General features: G+C 32.2%; 2 protein-coding genes across 2 annotated transcripts; one reads left to right on the top strand and one right to left on the bottom strand.

Moving 5' to 3' along the window:
* The first annotated feature begins 1,464 nt into the window (after positions 1 to 1,464).
* LOC112526609 (ferruginol synthase-like) lies at positions 1,465 to 5,078 on the top strand. The gene is made up of 3 exons (XM_025136965.1): positions 1,465 to 1,928; positions 3,347 to 3,796; positions 4,351 to 5,078. Exons 1-3 carry the CDS (start codon positions 1,485 to 1,487, stop codon positions 4,957 to 4,959), a joined length of 1,503 nt encoding a protein of 500 aa, XP_024992733.1. The 5' UTR covers positions 1,465 to 1,484; the 3' UTR covers positions 4,960 to 5,078.
* Positions 5,079 to 8,617: 3,539 nt separating this feature from the next.
* On the bottom strand, positions 8,618 to 13,105 carry LOC112526995 (geraniol 8-hydroxylase-like). The gene is made up of 3 exons (XM_025137460.1): positions 12,659 to 13,105; positions 9,455 to 9,907; positions 8,618 to 9,266 (listed from the first exon to the last, which is right to left on the bottom strand). The coding sequence occupies exons 1-3, from the start codon at positions 13,103 to 13,105 to the stop codon at positions 8,649 to 8,651; spliced, it is 1,518 nt and encodes a 505-aa protein (XP_024993228.1). The 3' UTR covers positions 8,618 to 8,648.
* Positions 13,106 to 16,716: the final 3,611 nt, after the last annotated feature.

Genomic DNA, 16,716 nt, shown 5'->3' with positions numbered 1-16,716 from the left:
CAGTGGAACTTCAAAATTATTAAAATTCATGGCTCCCGCCGCATTGCGTGGGTACACAACTAGTATATATATATATATATAGGTGCTTAATCAAATGAGAACTGATTAGTTTGTGGTAACTGTGAGATCCTATCTCAACCACAAATCAACGGATAAATTAGGAAATTAATAATTATGGTAGTTTGAGTTAAAATTATAATTAGAGGGTATTTTAGGTATTTTTAAAAAACTCTTCTCTCCTCTCTTATCTCTCATCTTTCCGACCTCCAATCTCCGGCCTTCGGTAAACAAAATCCGGCAGGTACCAAGTGATCACAAAGATACACAATGTGATACCCATTATGATATACAGTGATACTCAAATAGTATCAAAGCGGATAATCCCTACCCTTACGGGTAATATTTCCATATCTACCTACTAATATGCCATTATACTTCATAAAACCAATAATCAACCAACGATTTTTTTTCACTCTCTCAAAAAGATGCAAAACCATAGAAAAAATAAAAAATAAAAGGACGATAAAAGTAGGAAACGGGATAAAGGGTTCGAATTATCAACATCAAAATCGAGATTGAGTCGTGTAGGATTGTGTAGATACATTTCTCTCTCTCCTTCTCTCTATATATAATCCTTTTTCTATTAACCTGGATAACTAATCCGCTATATAAGTCGACTAATCATAGGACGACCACCTGCTTTGCGGTTAGTCCGGAGTCACCGCATTTGAACCTCCATGGTCACAAAGGGATTTTTATTCCTCCTTGGATTTAAACCTGAGACCTCCAAGCACTTTTGACCTTTGGAGCCCAAGTTCAAACCAATCAGACACCACCATTGTATGTGCATTAATAAAAATATTTAGTTATTACTATAAATAATTGATTCTACATATATAACATAATGAATGGTTTTTTTGTTTTTTTTTTGGTTAATTTTTAAACATCATAAATATCACTAGCTAAAATATCACTAACAAACGTGCTAATAAAAACGGTTGTATTTTAGTGAGAGTACCCCAGCAGAGGAAGTATGTATTTTTATTTGTGTACACACACATACATACATATATATATATATATATATATACATACATATATATATATATATATATATATAGGGTTTATTTCAAATACAACCTATTGTATTTGTACAACCAATACAACCCGATAAATTAAAATATTTATGGAAATTATTAAAGTTCATTTATTATGATTTAAAAATTTATGGAAAATTAATACGGTTCATTAATTATGATTAATACATTATATTAGGAAATAATCAAAATATCTATAAAATCACATATTAATCAAATGAAATGGACGGTTGAGATTGAGTTGTATTGGTTGCACAAATGACAAGGGTTGTATAATAACCAACCTCTATATATATATATATACATACATATATATATATATATATATATATATATAATAAGATGGAAGCTTCATCACAGAAAATTTCACACATCCACAAAAACTCAATGGAGTATTATACAACTTTCTTTGTCTTCTTATCTTTCGCATTCATCTATACCCTCACTATCTCCGGCCGCCGCAACTCACGGCTGCCGCCGGGACCTTACCCTTTTCCGATCATCGGAAACCTACTACAAGTTGGCAACAAACCCCATCACTCTCTTGCCATACTCTCAAAACGTTACGGTCCATTCATGTCACTCATGCTCGGAAGCAAAACCACCATCGTCATTTCATCACCCGATATGGCGAAAGAGTTCTTTCACACAAATGACCAATCGTTCTCCGGTCGATTTATCACCGAGGCCATCCGAGCGGTGGACCACGCTAAATTCTCTCTAGTGTTTTCGCAGGCCGGAGATCAGTGGCGAAGATTACGAAGAATAACCAAAGAATATATGTTCTCCGTGCGATGTCTAGACAATAGTGAACTCCTACGTCAAGAGAAGGTATGAATCGGATAACAACTATATATTTAAAACTACGGTTTGCCTCTATAATATTTGTATATATAATATTATTTGTATCTATCTGAATCACATTAAGAATAAATTTCATAACATACGTCTCTTTTTTATTAACCTGGATATCCAACCCGTTATGCGAGCCGACTAATCCCAAGACGACCACCTACTTTGCATTTGCAGATAGCCCGGAGTCACAGCATTTGAACCTCCATTGGCCACAAGAGGATTTTTATTCCTCCTTGGATTTGAACCTGGGACCTCCTGGTACTTTTGACCTTTGGAGCTAAGTTCAAACCAATCAAACACCACCTTTGTGATTATAACATACGTCTTTGTAACTAGGGGTGATGGAAAACATTTCTAACCGAATTACACATAATTATTTTATTTATGAGTGAAAATCATCATTTTCTCTAAATTTTAGCCTAAAATGACATTTAAAAATAAAACTTGTTACATATAATGGAAGGAAAAAAGTAATAAATATTATTTATTTGAGAATTTTAAAATTTATGAAATTCATAAATTTTTCATTTGTAGGTTTTGTTTCATATGATTTTTTTTTTTCATTTAAGTATAATGTATTGATTAGCACATATTTGTTTTAAAATGTGCTTGTTTTATATGTATTCGGTTCATAATGTGAAACTTTTTTGCATTTATTTTTTGTTTCACAAACACGCCAAAAAGGTTCATATCGTGACGTGTGAAAGAAAATGTTATAATGTAAATATATGTTGACCACTACATTACATTGTAGATATAGATGGAAAAAATCATATAAAATAGCACATGATGCACTAGTTCTTACAGATCTCACAATTTAAAGAGTTTTCAGAAGATGGTTGTTGATATATATATATATATATACACACACACACGCAGAGAGAGAGAGAGAGGGGTAGTTCCATTTACAAACCCAACCATTTGTACAAACCCTGCAAACTAATTAATTGAGATATTTATAAAAACAATGAGAGTTTATTTGTTATAATCCGAATATTTATTGAAGATTATCATACTTCTATTATGATCAATGTTTTATATTAGAAAATGATCGAGATATTCACTGAATTTGATACTCATTAAACTAGTTGGAGGATTGAGATTGGTTCGTGTAGTTCATACTAATGGTTGGGTTTGTAAATGAAACCACCTCTATAATTACTTTATACATATACATGTATTTATACGTATGTATTCATTGTCAAATTCAGATATTTGAATTTAAAGAAACGGAAAAGATTTATTCTAACATGTTTAATCTGTCACAAATGCAAATTCCGCTTGTTGAATTGATTATCCATCAGATATGGATACAAATTTAGATGTATAGTACATTAATGCATTTCTAAAAGAAGCATCTCATCCGATTAATTAACATGTGGTTGCACGTCTAGGTACGGGAACTTCTTGACCATGTCAATCGATGTTCTACAGATGAAAAGGCAGTTAACATAGGTGCAGCTACGTTTACCACAATTCTTAATATCTTCTCCACCTTCATTTTCTCTTTGGATTTCTCTCAATACGATTCTGTGTCATCACAAGAATTCAAGGATACGGTATGGGCTTTGATGGAATATTCCGGGAAGGCAAATCTAGCAGACTTTTTTCCAATACTTAAACCATTGGATCCACAAGGCATCGTACGAGATGGAAGCGTTCATATGAAGAAATTACTGGCTATTTTCAGTAAGCTCATAGATCAACGTTTGCAAACCAAATTGAGTTCGTCATCATACGATGGTGTTTTATCTACAGACAATGATGTTTTGGACGTGTTGCTCAACCTTAAGCACAAGAATGAATCCGAATTTAGTCAAGATCTCTTGGGACATTTCTTTGTGGTAAGTATCGGCTTATTAATTACATTTTTGATTGTTAGTCAAAGTAACTTTTTGAGATAATACTCTTAGGGGCTGTTTAGCAATTGCTGAATGGTTTGATGCAAAATGATTAAGTAGTCAGAATGATTAAGAGGCTCTCATGATATAGTGCAAATGAAATATAATTGTTTGGTAATTGTGTACAATGAAATTAGGGCTCTTAATGATTAAGGGAGATCCAGGATACAAAATCATTCAGAGGGTTTTAGAACCATTAAGWGGCAGWTTTTTTTTTGCCAAACAAGATTCACCTCTTAACGATTCAGAGGTTGCCTTATAATGGAACTATTAAGTGGTAAACAAACGACCCCTTAGAGTTCAATATCGACTCAAAAAAAATTGAAGTCCATTGATTTGATTTGATTAACATAAAAATTGACTTAAACATGATGTTTAATATCAATAAAATTATTTTGGTTGTTTAATTATTAAAATTATATCACTTAAAAGTACCAACGTTAAGATTTTTTATTTATAAGATTTGTTGATATAAAATATTTCATAAATTATTGTAGGATTTATTTGTTGCGGGAACTGACACAACATCGAGCACTGTAGAATGGGCGATGACTGAACTCATTCGTAACCCAGATAAAATGGCAACTGCACGATCAGAGCTTGTTAAACTCATGCAATACGACAAAAGGAGTCTAGAAGAACGAGATATCACTCAACTTCCTTATTTAAGAGCTGTTATAAAAGAAACTTTTCGATTGCATCCTCCGGTCCCTTTTCTTGTCCCTCACGAGGCCATACATGACGTAGAAGTCCATGGCTTTGTCGTTCCTAAAAATGCACAAATCCTTTGTAACGTTTGGGCAATGGGGCGAGATCCAAACATTTGGTCTGACCCAGAAACATTCATGCCCGAGAGGTTTTTGGATGTTGAGATCGACTATAAAGGCCAAGATTTTGACCTCATTCCGTTTGGTACTGGGAGGAGAATTTGCCCGGGATTGAATATTGCACATAGAATGTTACATATTATATTGGGATCTTTGATTCACAAGTTCGATTGGAAGCTTGAAGGAGATATGAGAGCACAAGATATCGACATGGGGGAGAAGTTTGGGATCACGTTGCAAAAAATTATACCGCTCATGGCCATACCGATCAAACTTTGACGGGTTTCGAATCACTGTGTTTTTTGTATATTAAATTTACAAATTATTTGTAATATTTTTACCCCGACTTTTTATCTTTGACGGGTCGGGCTTTGCTCACGGGCTAGCGGGCTTTAAAATGTTGTTATATTTTTATGAAAATAGAACTTATATAAAATCATAAGTTATGTAAAATAATTCAAAATACATAACAACTTTTCCAACTTAATATTTGACGTAAATACATAACAATATACACACTTTAGATTACGTTGTTTCGCTAAATATAAAGTAACAATAAGGAAAATGACTAAATGAGATAATAAGGAATTGATCAATTGAGATAATTATATTTTCAAATTTAAGATTTTTAAAAAAAAATTTATTATCATGAGTCATAATTAAGTAGGAATCGATAAGTATTAAGAATTTTCAATTTTTTTTTGTAAATTATAATTATAAAAGTTAATTATTATGAAAATATTAATGGGCTTCCTGAATATTTTTTCCATCTGCCCATTAATTTTAACAAATCAGTCTAGGTCCGCCCATTTCTTCAAGAATAGTAATCCAAACCCCTTTTTTTAACGTATCAGACAGGACTGTTCTAACGGATCATCCGCGCATCAGCTGCATGCCACTCCCTTCATTCAGAATACGCGATCCCCTTACTCCATTTACATGCTTTAATCTTAACCGAAATAGTAAAATATATAAATACTAGTATAATATGTTATTTGGTTTACCAAAATAGTAAGAAAATAACCGAAGATCAAACCAAATAAGTTATCTTTATTCGGCTAACTGAACCGTTTAAGCCAAAACCCGAATAACTTGAAACCGACTTGGTTCATATGAGTTATTCGGTTTCGTAATATTTTGACACCTGTAAATGTTCCCTGGTCATAGAAGTTTCTAGATCCGCCACTCAATCCACATGCACTAGTTGATGAAAATCATGCACCAAATAGTACTACTTCCGTCCTAAAATAAAGGTCCCCAACAAAAAAAGCACACAGATGTAGAAATATGTAATTATTACACTTATTTTATTAACCAAATGACAATTTTACTCTTAATAATAGACAAATAAAGTTTTCTCAATCTCATAGTTAAGGGTATAACCGGAAAGTGAACATTTTCTTTCAAAAGTGAACGCATACTTCGAGACAAACTAACATAAAATTGTGTTTAGTTATTGTTGGTATAAGCTTAAACAATCGTATAGTTAACCAATTTTAATCATCGTACTTTCGTTATACACGTAATTCAACTTCTATTTCAATTATTTACGGCTGCTTAGATGCTCAACGACGTATCCTTCTTGTTTTTAAGCCGAACATTTGTTTTTTTTTCTTTCTTTTGTATAAATACTTGTAAGGTATTACTTTTCAGATGGGGGGTTTGTGGGGTTTGTGACACACGGTCTCTAACGATAAATTTACAAACTTTAATCGAAAACAACGATAATGACGTGACATTTACCAACAAATGAATGTCGAATAAACTTGGATGGCAAAGAAACAAGTTACGTTTTCTTCTTCATGTCTAATTGACGATTTCGATGGATGCACATGAATGTAATAAACCATACAAAGTCTGTTTTTTTTTTTTCTATAAGCGTGTACAAGCTCGATATATTCATTAATAGTTTGATAGTCTCCGGTTGTACATTAAAGTTATGTATTATATGTATGTATTCGATTAAAGTTGAATATCTACTTGGTGAACATATGCCCAACCGTTATGTAAATGTGAAAAACTTTCATTACAAACAAAATCGAACCATCAAGACAAATAGAGGTCCCCATTACAACTTAATCGGTGAAAAACTGATAAAATAGAGGTCCCCATGACTTTAGCCGTGAATTAAGTGGTGGGAAAAGTCAGACCCGTTCTTGACATTTTTTAGGCCCTGGACGAGATGTAAAAAGGGGCCCTCGATAAGTACGATATTTTTTCAATATATTGTTTTTATCATCAGAAATAACATTGAATTCATATAAAACCGGTTTTTCGAGTATTCCTAAACGCAAAATCAATCAATACTCATTTCTATATTAATATTATCTAGTAGAACATTTTTATGTAGTATCGGTAATTTGTTTCATTATCAAAAACATCCTATGATATACTTTTGGTACATAGAATGACATCATTTGGGGTCACAAAGTTGATTTTTCTGATTTCCGAATGACGCTATGTAAATCAATGTAAATAGGTTGGTTTTCCATGTCATCTCATGTTAATGTTTTTTAACATCATTTTAAACTTTTATATTATGTTTTTGAATTTGAGAAAATTAATACTATTTTAAACTTTTATATTATGTTTCGAATTTGGGAAGATTAACACCATTTTGAACTTTTATTATATTTTCGAATTTGGGAAGATTAACACCATTTTTAAACTTTTATATTATGTTTTCGAATTTGGAAATGAAACAAAAAAATGAGAAAGGAAAAGAAAATAAAAGAAAGGAGGAAAAATAAAGTTTTTTATTTATGTTTTTAATAAAGAAGAGAGAGGAAGGAAAAATAATGAAATAAAAATAAATTTTAATATAATTTTTTTTCCTTTCCCTAAAAAAATAACGAGAACAAAATATTTTTCTTCTCTCATTACTTTTTCTCTTTCTTACATAAAAGAAGACTCAAGAACATAGTAAATTAAAAAACTTATGTTGGTGAAAGTTTGAGATCTTATTTTTCTTTTAAAGATAGAATAGTACATAAGATTTATACACTCAGTATTAGATAATAAAGAACAACTATGAAAAAACAATTATAGTTTTATTATTCTAAATATAGATATAAGTTGTACTGTCTTATATGGTTGATATTTTTTTTTCAAAAGATAGGGGGTTTGTAAGCTAATAACAAAAAAATATATTATTTTCTAATATAAAAATAGAATTCACGCGAAAATGAAACAATCAAATGAGTCGATGAGAGATAAATTATGGAGAATATATCAAAGTTTCCGAAGCAATTAGTTTTAGACATCGGTTTTAGATAAAAAAAAAACTTAGAAAAACATTAAATAATATTATATAATAAACGACATATTAACCTCTTTATGTATTTTTTTCTCCAATATATGTTTAATTCATACATGTTTGGGTCTTTAATAGTTAATATAGTACCAAAATCTTTTCTTGTCATATTAAATACTAATTTTTATGTGTCTTCTTACTAATTTTTTTGAACTACTATTATATATATTAAAAAAATTTAGGCCCCTAATTTTTATGTGCCCTGGACATACGCCCGGCCCGCCCTCCCCCAGGGACGGCTCTGGGAAAAATCTTCTGAGTATATGGGTTTAAAAACCCAATATGTGTGCAACTATTTTTCCATTCGATCTTGCTAATACATCATATTAACCTTCAACTTTATATGTTAGTTGACTTGCAAAATAACCACACAAACTCATGATTCAAGGCTAAATTAATCTTTCAGAATTGTGATACGAAGCGTGGGTACACCACTAGTATGTGTGTGTGTTTGTATATATATATATATATGTATATATATATATATATATATATATATATATATATATATAAAAGGAATGAAATATTTTGTATATACTAGACAGGTTATGCAGACCTAAAGAAAGTATGTCCCTTACAAACATTATATATAATTACAAATATGTCACCAAGACAAATATTATTCAATTTTTATTTTAAAAACATGTACAATGATCTAAACCAATTGAAGTTTGATTGGAATGGCCATGAGTGGTACACTTTTGGGCAATGTGAGTCCAAACTTCTCCTCCATGTCCATATCTACTATACTAGTATTCCCCTCAAGCTTCCAATCAAACCTGTAAATCAAAGAGCCTATAATCATATGCAACATTTTATGCGCAAAATTCATTCCGGGACAACTCCTCCTCCCAGTACCAAACGGAATGAACTCGAAATCATGGCCTTTGTAGTCGATCCCGACTTCCAAAAATCTCTCCGGCATGAACATTTCTGGGTTAGACCAAACGTCTGAGTGTCGCCCCATTGCCCAAATATTACAAAGAATCTTTGCATTTTTAGGAACCATGAAACCTTGGATATCTACGTCGTGTACGGCTTCGTGAGGAACAAGAAAAGGGGCGGGTGGATGCAACCTGAGAGTTTCTTTTATAACGGCTTGTAGGTAAGGGAGTCGAGTGATATCTGATTCCTGCATATTCCTGTTGTTGCTTTGCATGTGTTTAGTTAACTCTAGTTGAGCCTTTTTCATTATCTCTGGGTTGCGAATAAGCTCTGCCATTGCCCACTCCAATGTGGTTGCTGTCGTATCAGTTCCCGCAACAAATAAATCCTACAAAAATTTACGAAATGGGACCGATCACTCTTATTACCAAAAAATTAGTCTATGTCGCATTAAATTAAATCTATCTTTTTATTAATAATTTAAAACGAGTCGGTTTAATATATTTATGGTTCAATGGTTTAAAATGATACCATACGCTATATGATGAGACCTTTTCAGTTGATGTATGTACTTACCAAAAACCAGTGTTTCATGTCATTTAGATTAAATGACCCCGATTCGTCCTTTAGGTTGATGTCGAGCAATGAGTCCAAAACATCATTCTTTCTCGATGAAGCACCGACACATGATGACGAACTTGATCTTGTATGAAACCGTTGATCAATGATTTCATCAAAAATAGTCATCATCTTCTTACTATAAACATTTGCACGTCGTAATAACCCTTGTGGATCAAACAATTTAAGCATTGGGAAAAAATCGGCTAGATCAGGCTTCCCAGAAACTTCCATCAAACCGCGTATTGCATCCTTGAATTCTTGTGACGAGACAGAATCATATTGAGCGAAATCCAAAGAGAACAAGAAGTTGGAGATAATGTTGAATGTTGTCGTAAAAACAATTACGCCTATATTTATTGGCTTTTCATGTGTACAACATTGATTAACATGCTCAATAAGTTCTTGTACCTACAAGTGAAAAAAAAGATGTTAAATGGATCATATACTTGTTCAATATGATATATATATATATATATATATATATATATATATATCTATATATATATATTATAAATTATAGGCAGGTTTGTTAAGAACCTAAAATTGATTAGGAATTTGGGAACCATCCACAACATGATCCGTGGCATATTCACCACGAATATGGACCTGTTATTTATCATGAATATTTAGCATATTGATCATGAATATGTGATTATGAATATTCATCCTCAAAAAGGTCATGCGATGTGTTGTGGCAGTTCTTGGGTTCCTCAATTTTGGGTCCTAATAGAACATCCTTCTCTCTCTCTCTCTCTCTCTATATATATATATATGTGTGTGTGTGAAAGTTTAGTTGGAGCCTATCCTCCGTAGTGAATAAACGAGAGCATGGCATGTATCTTTTATAGTTTCCATTCATCATGAATAATAAACATTAATTTTTTACAACATTCATGATCAACATCCATGAATATCTCAGACACGTTACAGATTCTCGTTTATCATCCGATTTACAATAAAAGTTAGGTTTACAACCCTTATTGTTCCCATATTTATACTTTATATTGATAAAATATTTATATCATATATATTTATTCATTTTATAATTATTTATATTGATATAAAATATTAATATAGTTAGTATATTAATTAATATTTTATATTAAGTTTAGCTAGTGAATTGTTTATTTTGTGTTTTTAAACACTCATAGTAGTGCATCTCTGTCGAAAAATAATTTTTTTTAAAAGGTGTCACAATATGATATTCAAAAGTTCAAGAAGATGCAACTAAGGGTGCTCAAAAACCCGATGAACCCGACCAACCCAACCCGAATTTAAAAAAAAAAAAACCAACCCGAGGTAACCCGATGCATGATCGATAAAAAAAATTAGCCAACCTGACCTTATTGGGTTGGAATCGGGTCAGACCCAAAAAAACCCGACCAACCCGACAACCCGATGAACCCGACCTTAACTTTAGCTTTGAATTGTAGATGACAATCATGACATGACCAACCTCAACGTCAAGAAAACGAAAGTATCGAGGTTGGAAACGTCTAAAACTATTGTTGTTGATTGATGTATTATCATTTGGTTTAAACATTTTTATTGTAATATCTAAATATTTGATGAACTTGCATATTATCTTGAATGTTCGGTCGTATTTCAAAGAAAAATTTCCTTTATTTTTATGTGATTTTACATTGTTTATACACAACCCGATCAACCCGAATGGGTTGGGTTGAAAATTTTCAAACCGTTAACATTGGGTTGGGTTGAGTTGTTAAAACGGCTCCAAACCGATCAACCCGGGCCATGAGCACCTCTAGATGCAACTGTATTTCATAATTAACCAAAAAACCAAAAGAACTCTTGAAATCAATAAAAAAAACCGAAAAAGTCTAATCGGTAAAAAAAAACTAAAAATTTCCTCGAAACTAAATGACGAGGAGATGTTTCTTCATTATTATTATTATTCTAAAATTAAAACGGTTTTATTTTATTCATAATTTATAGTTAGAGGTAGATAAGAAATGAAATAGATTTGGGAGGATTTGGATTTCAAATTCATTCTACTTTTTATGTTTGGTTTGTTTGATTGTCTGGATTTAAAATTCGTAGGGGATGCTCGGGATTTCATAGGATTGTATGAAATAAGGTTTTTTAAAAAATGTTAAAAATATTTGTTTTATAATAATCAATTAATAAAAATATAATTTAATTATTTTTATAATTATTTATAGTTTTTTTATAAATTATTTATAAATAATGGAGTCCAATTCTATTCCAATCCTATAAATCAAATACACCAATGATTTCAAATTCATTTCAATCTAAATCCTTAAAAAAACAATCATACAAACCAAACGAACCCTTAGGTGAAAAGGGGACCATCAACTTTATTGTTTTTTTTATTAACCTGGATATCCAACCCGTTTTGCAAGCCGACTAATCATAGGACAACCATCTGCTTTACAGGTAGCCCAGAGTCACCGCATTTGAACCTCCATGGCCACAAGGGGATTTTTGTTCCTCCTTGGATTCGGACCTCGGACCTCCCGACACTTTTAACCTTTAAAGCCAAGCTCAAACCAATCAGACACCACCCTTATGGTTCAATTTTATTGTTTTAAATATTAAGTAGATCCTATAATTGATAAACACTTCAGATATAAGATAAACAATGAGTTCTAGTCTTATATGATTGAATATTTTGTACTTTATCCTTATCCAAAAAGATACTTAATCACTGAATTTAAAATAAATAATCAAGGGCAAAATGGTCATTTCATTAATTAAAAAGTGTAATAATTACACACTCTCTAATCAGTATGTCTTTTTCATTTTAGACATTTACTTTGGGATGGAAGAAATAATAAAATATTAAATTTTGTGTAATTACTTATATGATTGATAAATTCATAAAATATTTTTAAAATATAATAATTGTTAAATATTTTGGTTTTTAATACTTTATTTTAGAAAAATTATAGAATAGTTTTTTTTTGTTTTTTTTAAGGGTGTCCGGGCCAACGCCCGACTAATCCCCGGCAATTTTGGAGGCTAAACATGGCCCCACTTAAATGTCGCCAACACTCTCCTCCCAGGGCTCGAACTTGGGTTCATGACTATGTCATGCCCAAGCCTTTACCACTAGGATGGAAGGTCTTTGACAAAATTATAGAATAGTTGTTTTCAACGTTCTTATAAAACTATTACCTTCTTTCCTAGTACGAGCTCGGTCGCTTCCAGACGTTGTACGGAGTAGAAGCATTCTTTAGTAACTCTTCGTAGTCTTCGCCACTGATCTCCGACCGGCAGCCATGCTATGGAGTACTTATGGTGGTCAACCATCGCGGCGGTGTGAGGAACGGATCGGCTAGAAAACGTTACATCATGTGTGTGAAAGAATTCTTTGACGATATCGGGTGATGAAACAACTATCGTTGTTATGCATCCGAGCTTCAACGACATTAAAGGACCGTAGCGTTTAGACAATATGGCGAGAGATTGATGGGGTTTGTCACCGAGTTGTAAGAGGTTTCCGATGATCGGAAGTGGGTCAGGTCCCGGCGGAAGCCGCGAGTTGCGGCGGCTGAAGACGGTGAAGGCATAGATGCATGTTAAAAGGAAAGAAAGTAAGAGAAAGAAGGTTGGATAAGCCATGGATTTTTGTGTGAAGGTTTGAGCTTGTTATTTCTCATTAAGACAATCCATCTTATTGGGTTCGTCTAATCATCCGTACCATTTTTTGTCTGAAAAAATCTTTTATCTTAACAAAAGATATTTTCAAACACTATTGATTTTATTCACCACGTTTTTTTTTTATTCATTGATCAAAGATATTTTAGCGTGGTTTATCAAATGATGACTAGATCTGCGTTTATCGTTAAGAATCACCATTTTTATATATCTGATTGGATAATATTTTCGACTATTAAAATGGATTGCTGGTAAGTATTTTTACCTATTAGACCTTAACCGGGTCAGAGTTTTCTTCCTTGCTTACCTGATAAAAACTTCCGGTCAATATTTTTTTTTGATTAACCTGGATATCTAACCCGCTATGCGAGCCGACTAATCCCAGGGCGACCACCTGCTTTGCAGATAGTCCGGCGTTACCGCATTTGAACCTCCGTGACCACAAGGAAATTTTTATTTCTCCTTGGATTTGAACATGAGACCTTCTGGTACTTTTGACCTTTGGAGCCAAGCTCAAACCAATCAGGCACCACCTTGTGGTTACTTCCAGTCAATATTATGCCTCTTATCGGTAGGGCTGTAAACGAACCGAACGTTCAGCGAACCGTTCGTGAACCGTTCGGCGGGAAGTTCGTTTATGTTCGTTTATTTAATAAATGAACGAACATGAACAAATTTTTTCGTTCGTTTAGTTAAACAAACGAACATGAACAAGAGTCTCGTTCGTTCATTTACGTTCGTGAACGTGCGTTCATTTATGTTCGTTAACGTTCGTTCGTTTATGTTCGTTTATTTATTAATTTTAATATATAATTTTTATTTATTTAGTTTGAATTTAAATTTTAAAACATTTTTATTTATTGGGCTTTTAAAAGAGTTTAGGCTTTTTAATATTTGGGCTTTTTGTAGGGTTTTAAAACATGTTCGTTTAGGCATGTTCGTTTATGTTCGTTTATGTTTGTTAGGCTGTTCGTTTATGTTCGTTTAGGCATGTTCGTTTATGTTCGTTAAGACTGTTCGTTTATGTTCGTTCGTTTACGTTCGTTTAGCTTGTTAACGAACGAACATAAACGAACACGAACACATCGTATTTCTAAACGAACGAACACGAACACAATTATTTTCGTTCGTTTACCGTTCGTGTTCGTTCGTTTGTTCGGTTAAGTTAAACGAACGAACACGAACAAGCCTCCGTTCGTGTTCGTTCGGTTCGTTTACAGCCCTACTTATCGGTAAGATTCCCGGTATTTGGCATGCTCAACCGGTAAGTTGTGTTCTCGAAACCTTAAACGAAAGGGAAGGGAGGCAAAGAGGAGGAAAGTAAAAAAATACTCGTGTTCCCGAAACATTTTTAGGAGAGACCGGAAGAAAAATAATGATATGTTTCATTCCAAAAATTTCCTCCAAACGTTGTGTTCTCGAGTCACTTTTTACGAAGAAAACGGAGAGAAAGGGAAGGAAAATAGGGGAAAGAAAAAAAAATGTTGTGTTCTCGAGTATTTCTTAAGGAGGGAAAAGGAAGAATAATATTGTTGATTTTCCTCCCAAAACTTTGCTACGAGATGCGAGAGGAAAAGGAAGGAAAGGAAAGAAATAAATACTTATAGTTATAATTATAAATATTTATAAAATTACAGATCTACTTATCAATTATAATCTGTTCTATATTAAAAAAAAAAACGAGTTACAATTATCTTGGATTTTTAAGAGGTACAATATATTAAAGATATTATGCAAGCTCTTATTGCTTACAACCTTCTCCACTCAAATCATTTTCAATTTCAAAATTACATTTTGTATCCTTAGTCATTTGATTTAGATTATATCACTTACTTTTTCATTTTTCATTTTACATCTTCATCATATTAACATGAATAATTGTAAATGAACTAAAATGCATTTAAAAACTGTTTTTCTTCTACAAATTACATCATTATAATCGTCTCTTCAGTACCTTCGAATTGAGCCCAATATTGAATTTTTGGATTTAATAATCCTATTCAATATCATGAATATATACGAATTAATTTAATTTATATCCATACATGTTCATTTTTTCATTTTACACTTTTATCATATTAAAAATGCATAATCATATATTCACTAAATACATTAAAAATGTGATTTCTTTATTTAATACACATTATACCATTATTAACTGTTGGTAATTGGTTATAAAACCATCACATATTACTAGAAAAACTAGTCTTATAGATGGAGTGAAAGACTTCATCTTTATTGTTTTGGAATACATTCACGAGGTCACGCAAATCAGGAAGAAGGATAATATGAGGAATAATCCTGCATTTTGAGGTATTTTCTAGGATCTTTATTTTCACGGACTATCTTTATTTGTATTTTACAGTTATTATTTTTTTTACTTATTTCTCATTTTAGAAAGTTCAGATTTTCTAATTTCCTTTTTGCTTTGTGGGGTTTATATGATATAGATTTAGCCGTGATACACAAGTAACTAACTACTCAATATGAAGAACGTCAATGAGATAAATAAATAAACACATCCCATTATAGTGATCGGGGTCCTAAATAAAATCATCTACTACGATTTTAAGTTTTTTTTATTTTTCTTTTGATTTGACTTTTTAATGTTAAAGTGAGTTAATGAGAGGGACACATTGACTTTATGACCCCCATCTCCGGCGAATACAACCTTGTCTGACGAACACAGGGCCTATCCTTTCTCTAGCAATAAAGGGATAATTTTTCGAGTGAACTTCAGTGATAGGAATGATGCTTCTTTGGTAAAACTCCAATGACGATTTCTCTATAACTCATCGGAGAAGAAAGGAAGAGGTAGTGAACGAAAGAACATGTGGCCATAGTGTGAAAAAGATAAAAGGACAAAAATACCCTTGAGTTAACGAATATTTTTTTAACAGAGTTAAATTCAGGGATTCAATGTATTATGAAATGCAAACCACAAGGATGTAATCCATAGATTTTGAAAATAGGGATTCAGAGTGTTAAAACACATAAAACACATGGACCAAAAATCTAATTTACTCTAATAATTATAAATAATTAATATAAATGTATCATTAAAATTAAGTTAATAACTAAATTTAATATTTATAGTATTAGTCATAATTTATTTTTTATTAATATTTTATGAATAATTAATATTTATTTTTAATTAAGAGTAATAAATAACAATTAACATTAATCAAAGTTATAATTGAAGAAAATGACAATAGGCTCATATAAAGCTACTCCAATTAGTTTATCAACAAACTAGCTTATTTTCACCTAAACATGTACCCAACAAATAAGCTAACTTATTTTTTTTCCAAACAATGCCTAAGCTGATTTAGTTTGAATTTTTTTGATATGAATTGGTCCAGAGGCGATGAAAATGGACCAGAGGCTATGAATTGGTCCAGAGGCGGTGAAAATGGGCCAGAGGCGATGAATTGGTCCAGAGGCGGTGAAAATGGGCCAGAGGCGATGAATTGGTCCAGAGGCGATGAAAATGAGGCGATGAAAATGGACCAGAGGCTATGAATTGGTCCAGAGGCGGTGAAAATGGGCCAGAGGCGATGAATTGGTCCAGAGGC

The sequence above is a fragment of the Cynara cardunculus genome, assembly GCF_001531365.2.
Source record: "Cynara cardunculus var. scolymus isolate 2C chromosome LG 14, CcrdV1, whole genome shotgun sequence".
Taxonomy (NCBI): Eukaryota; Viridiplantae; Streptophyta; class Magnoliopsida; order Asterales; family Asteraceae; genus Cynara; species Cynara cardunculus.
This window is presented reverse-complemented; position numbering and strand designations above follow the sequence as displayed.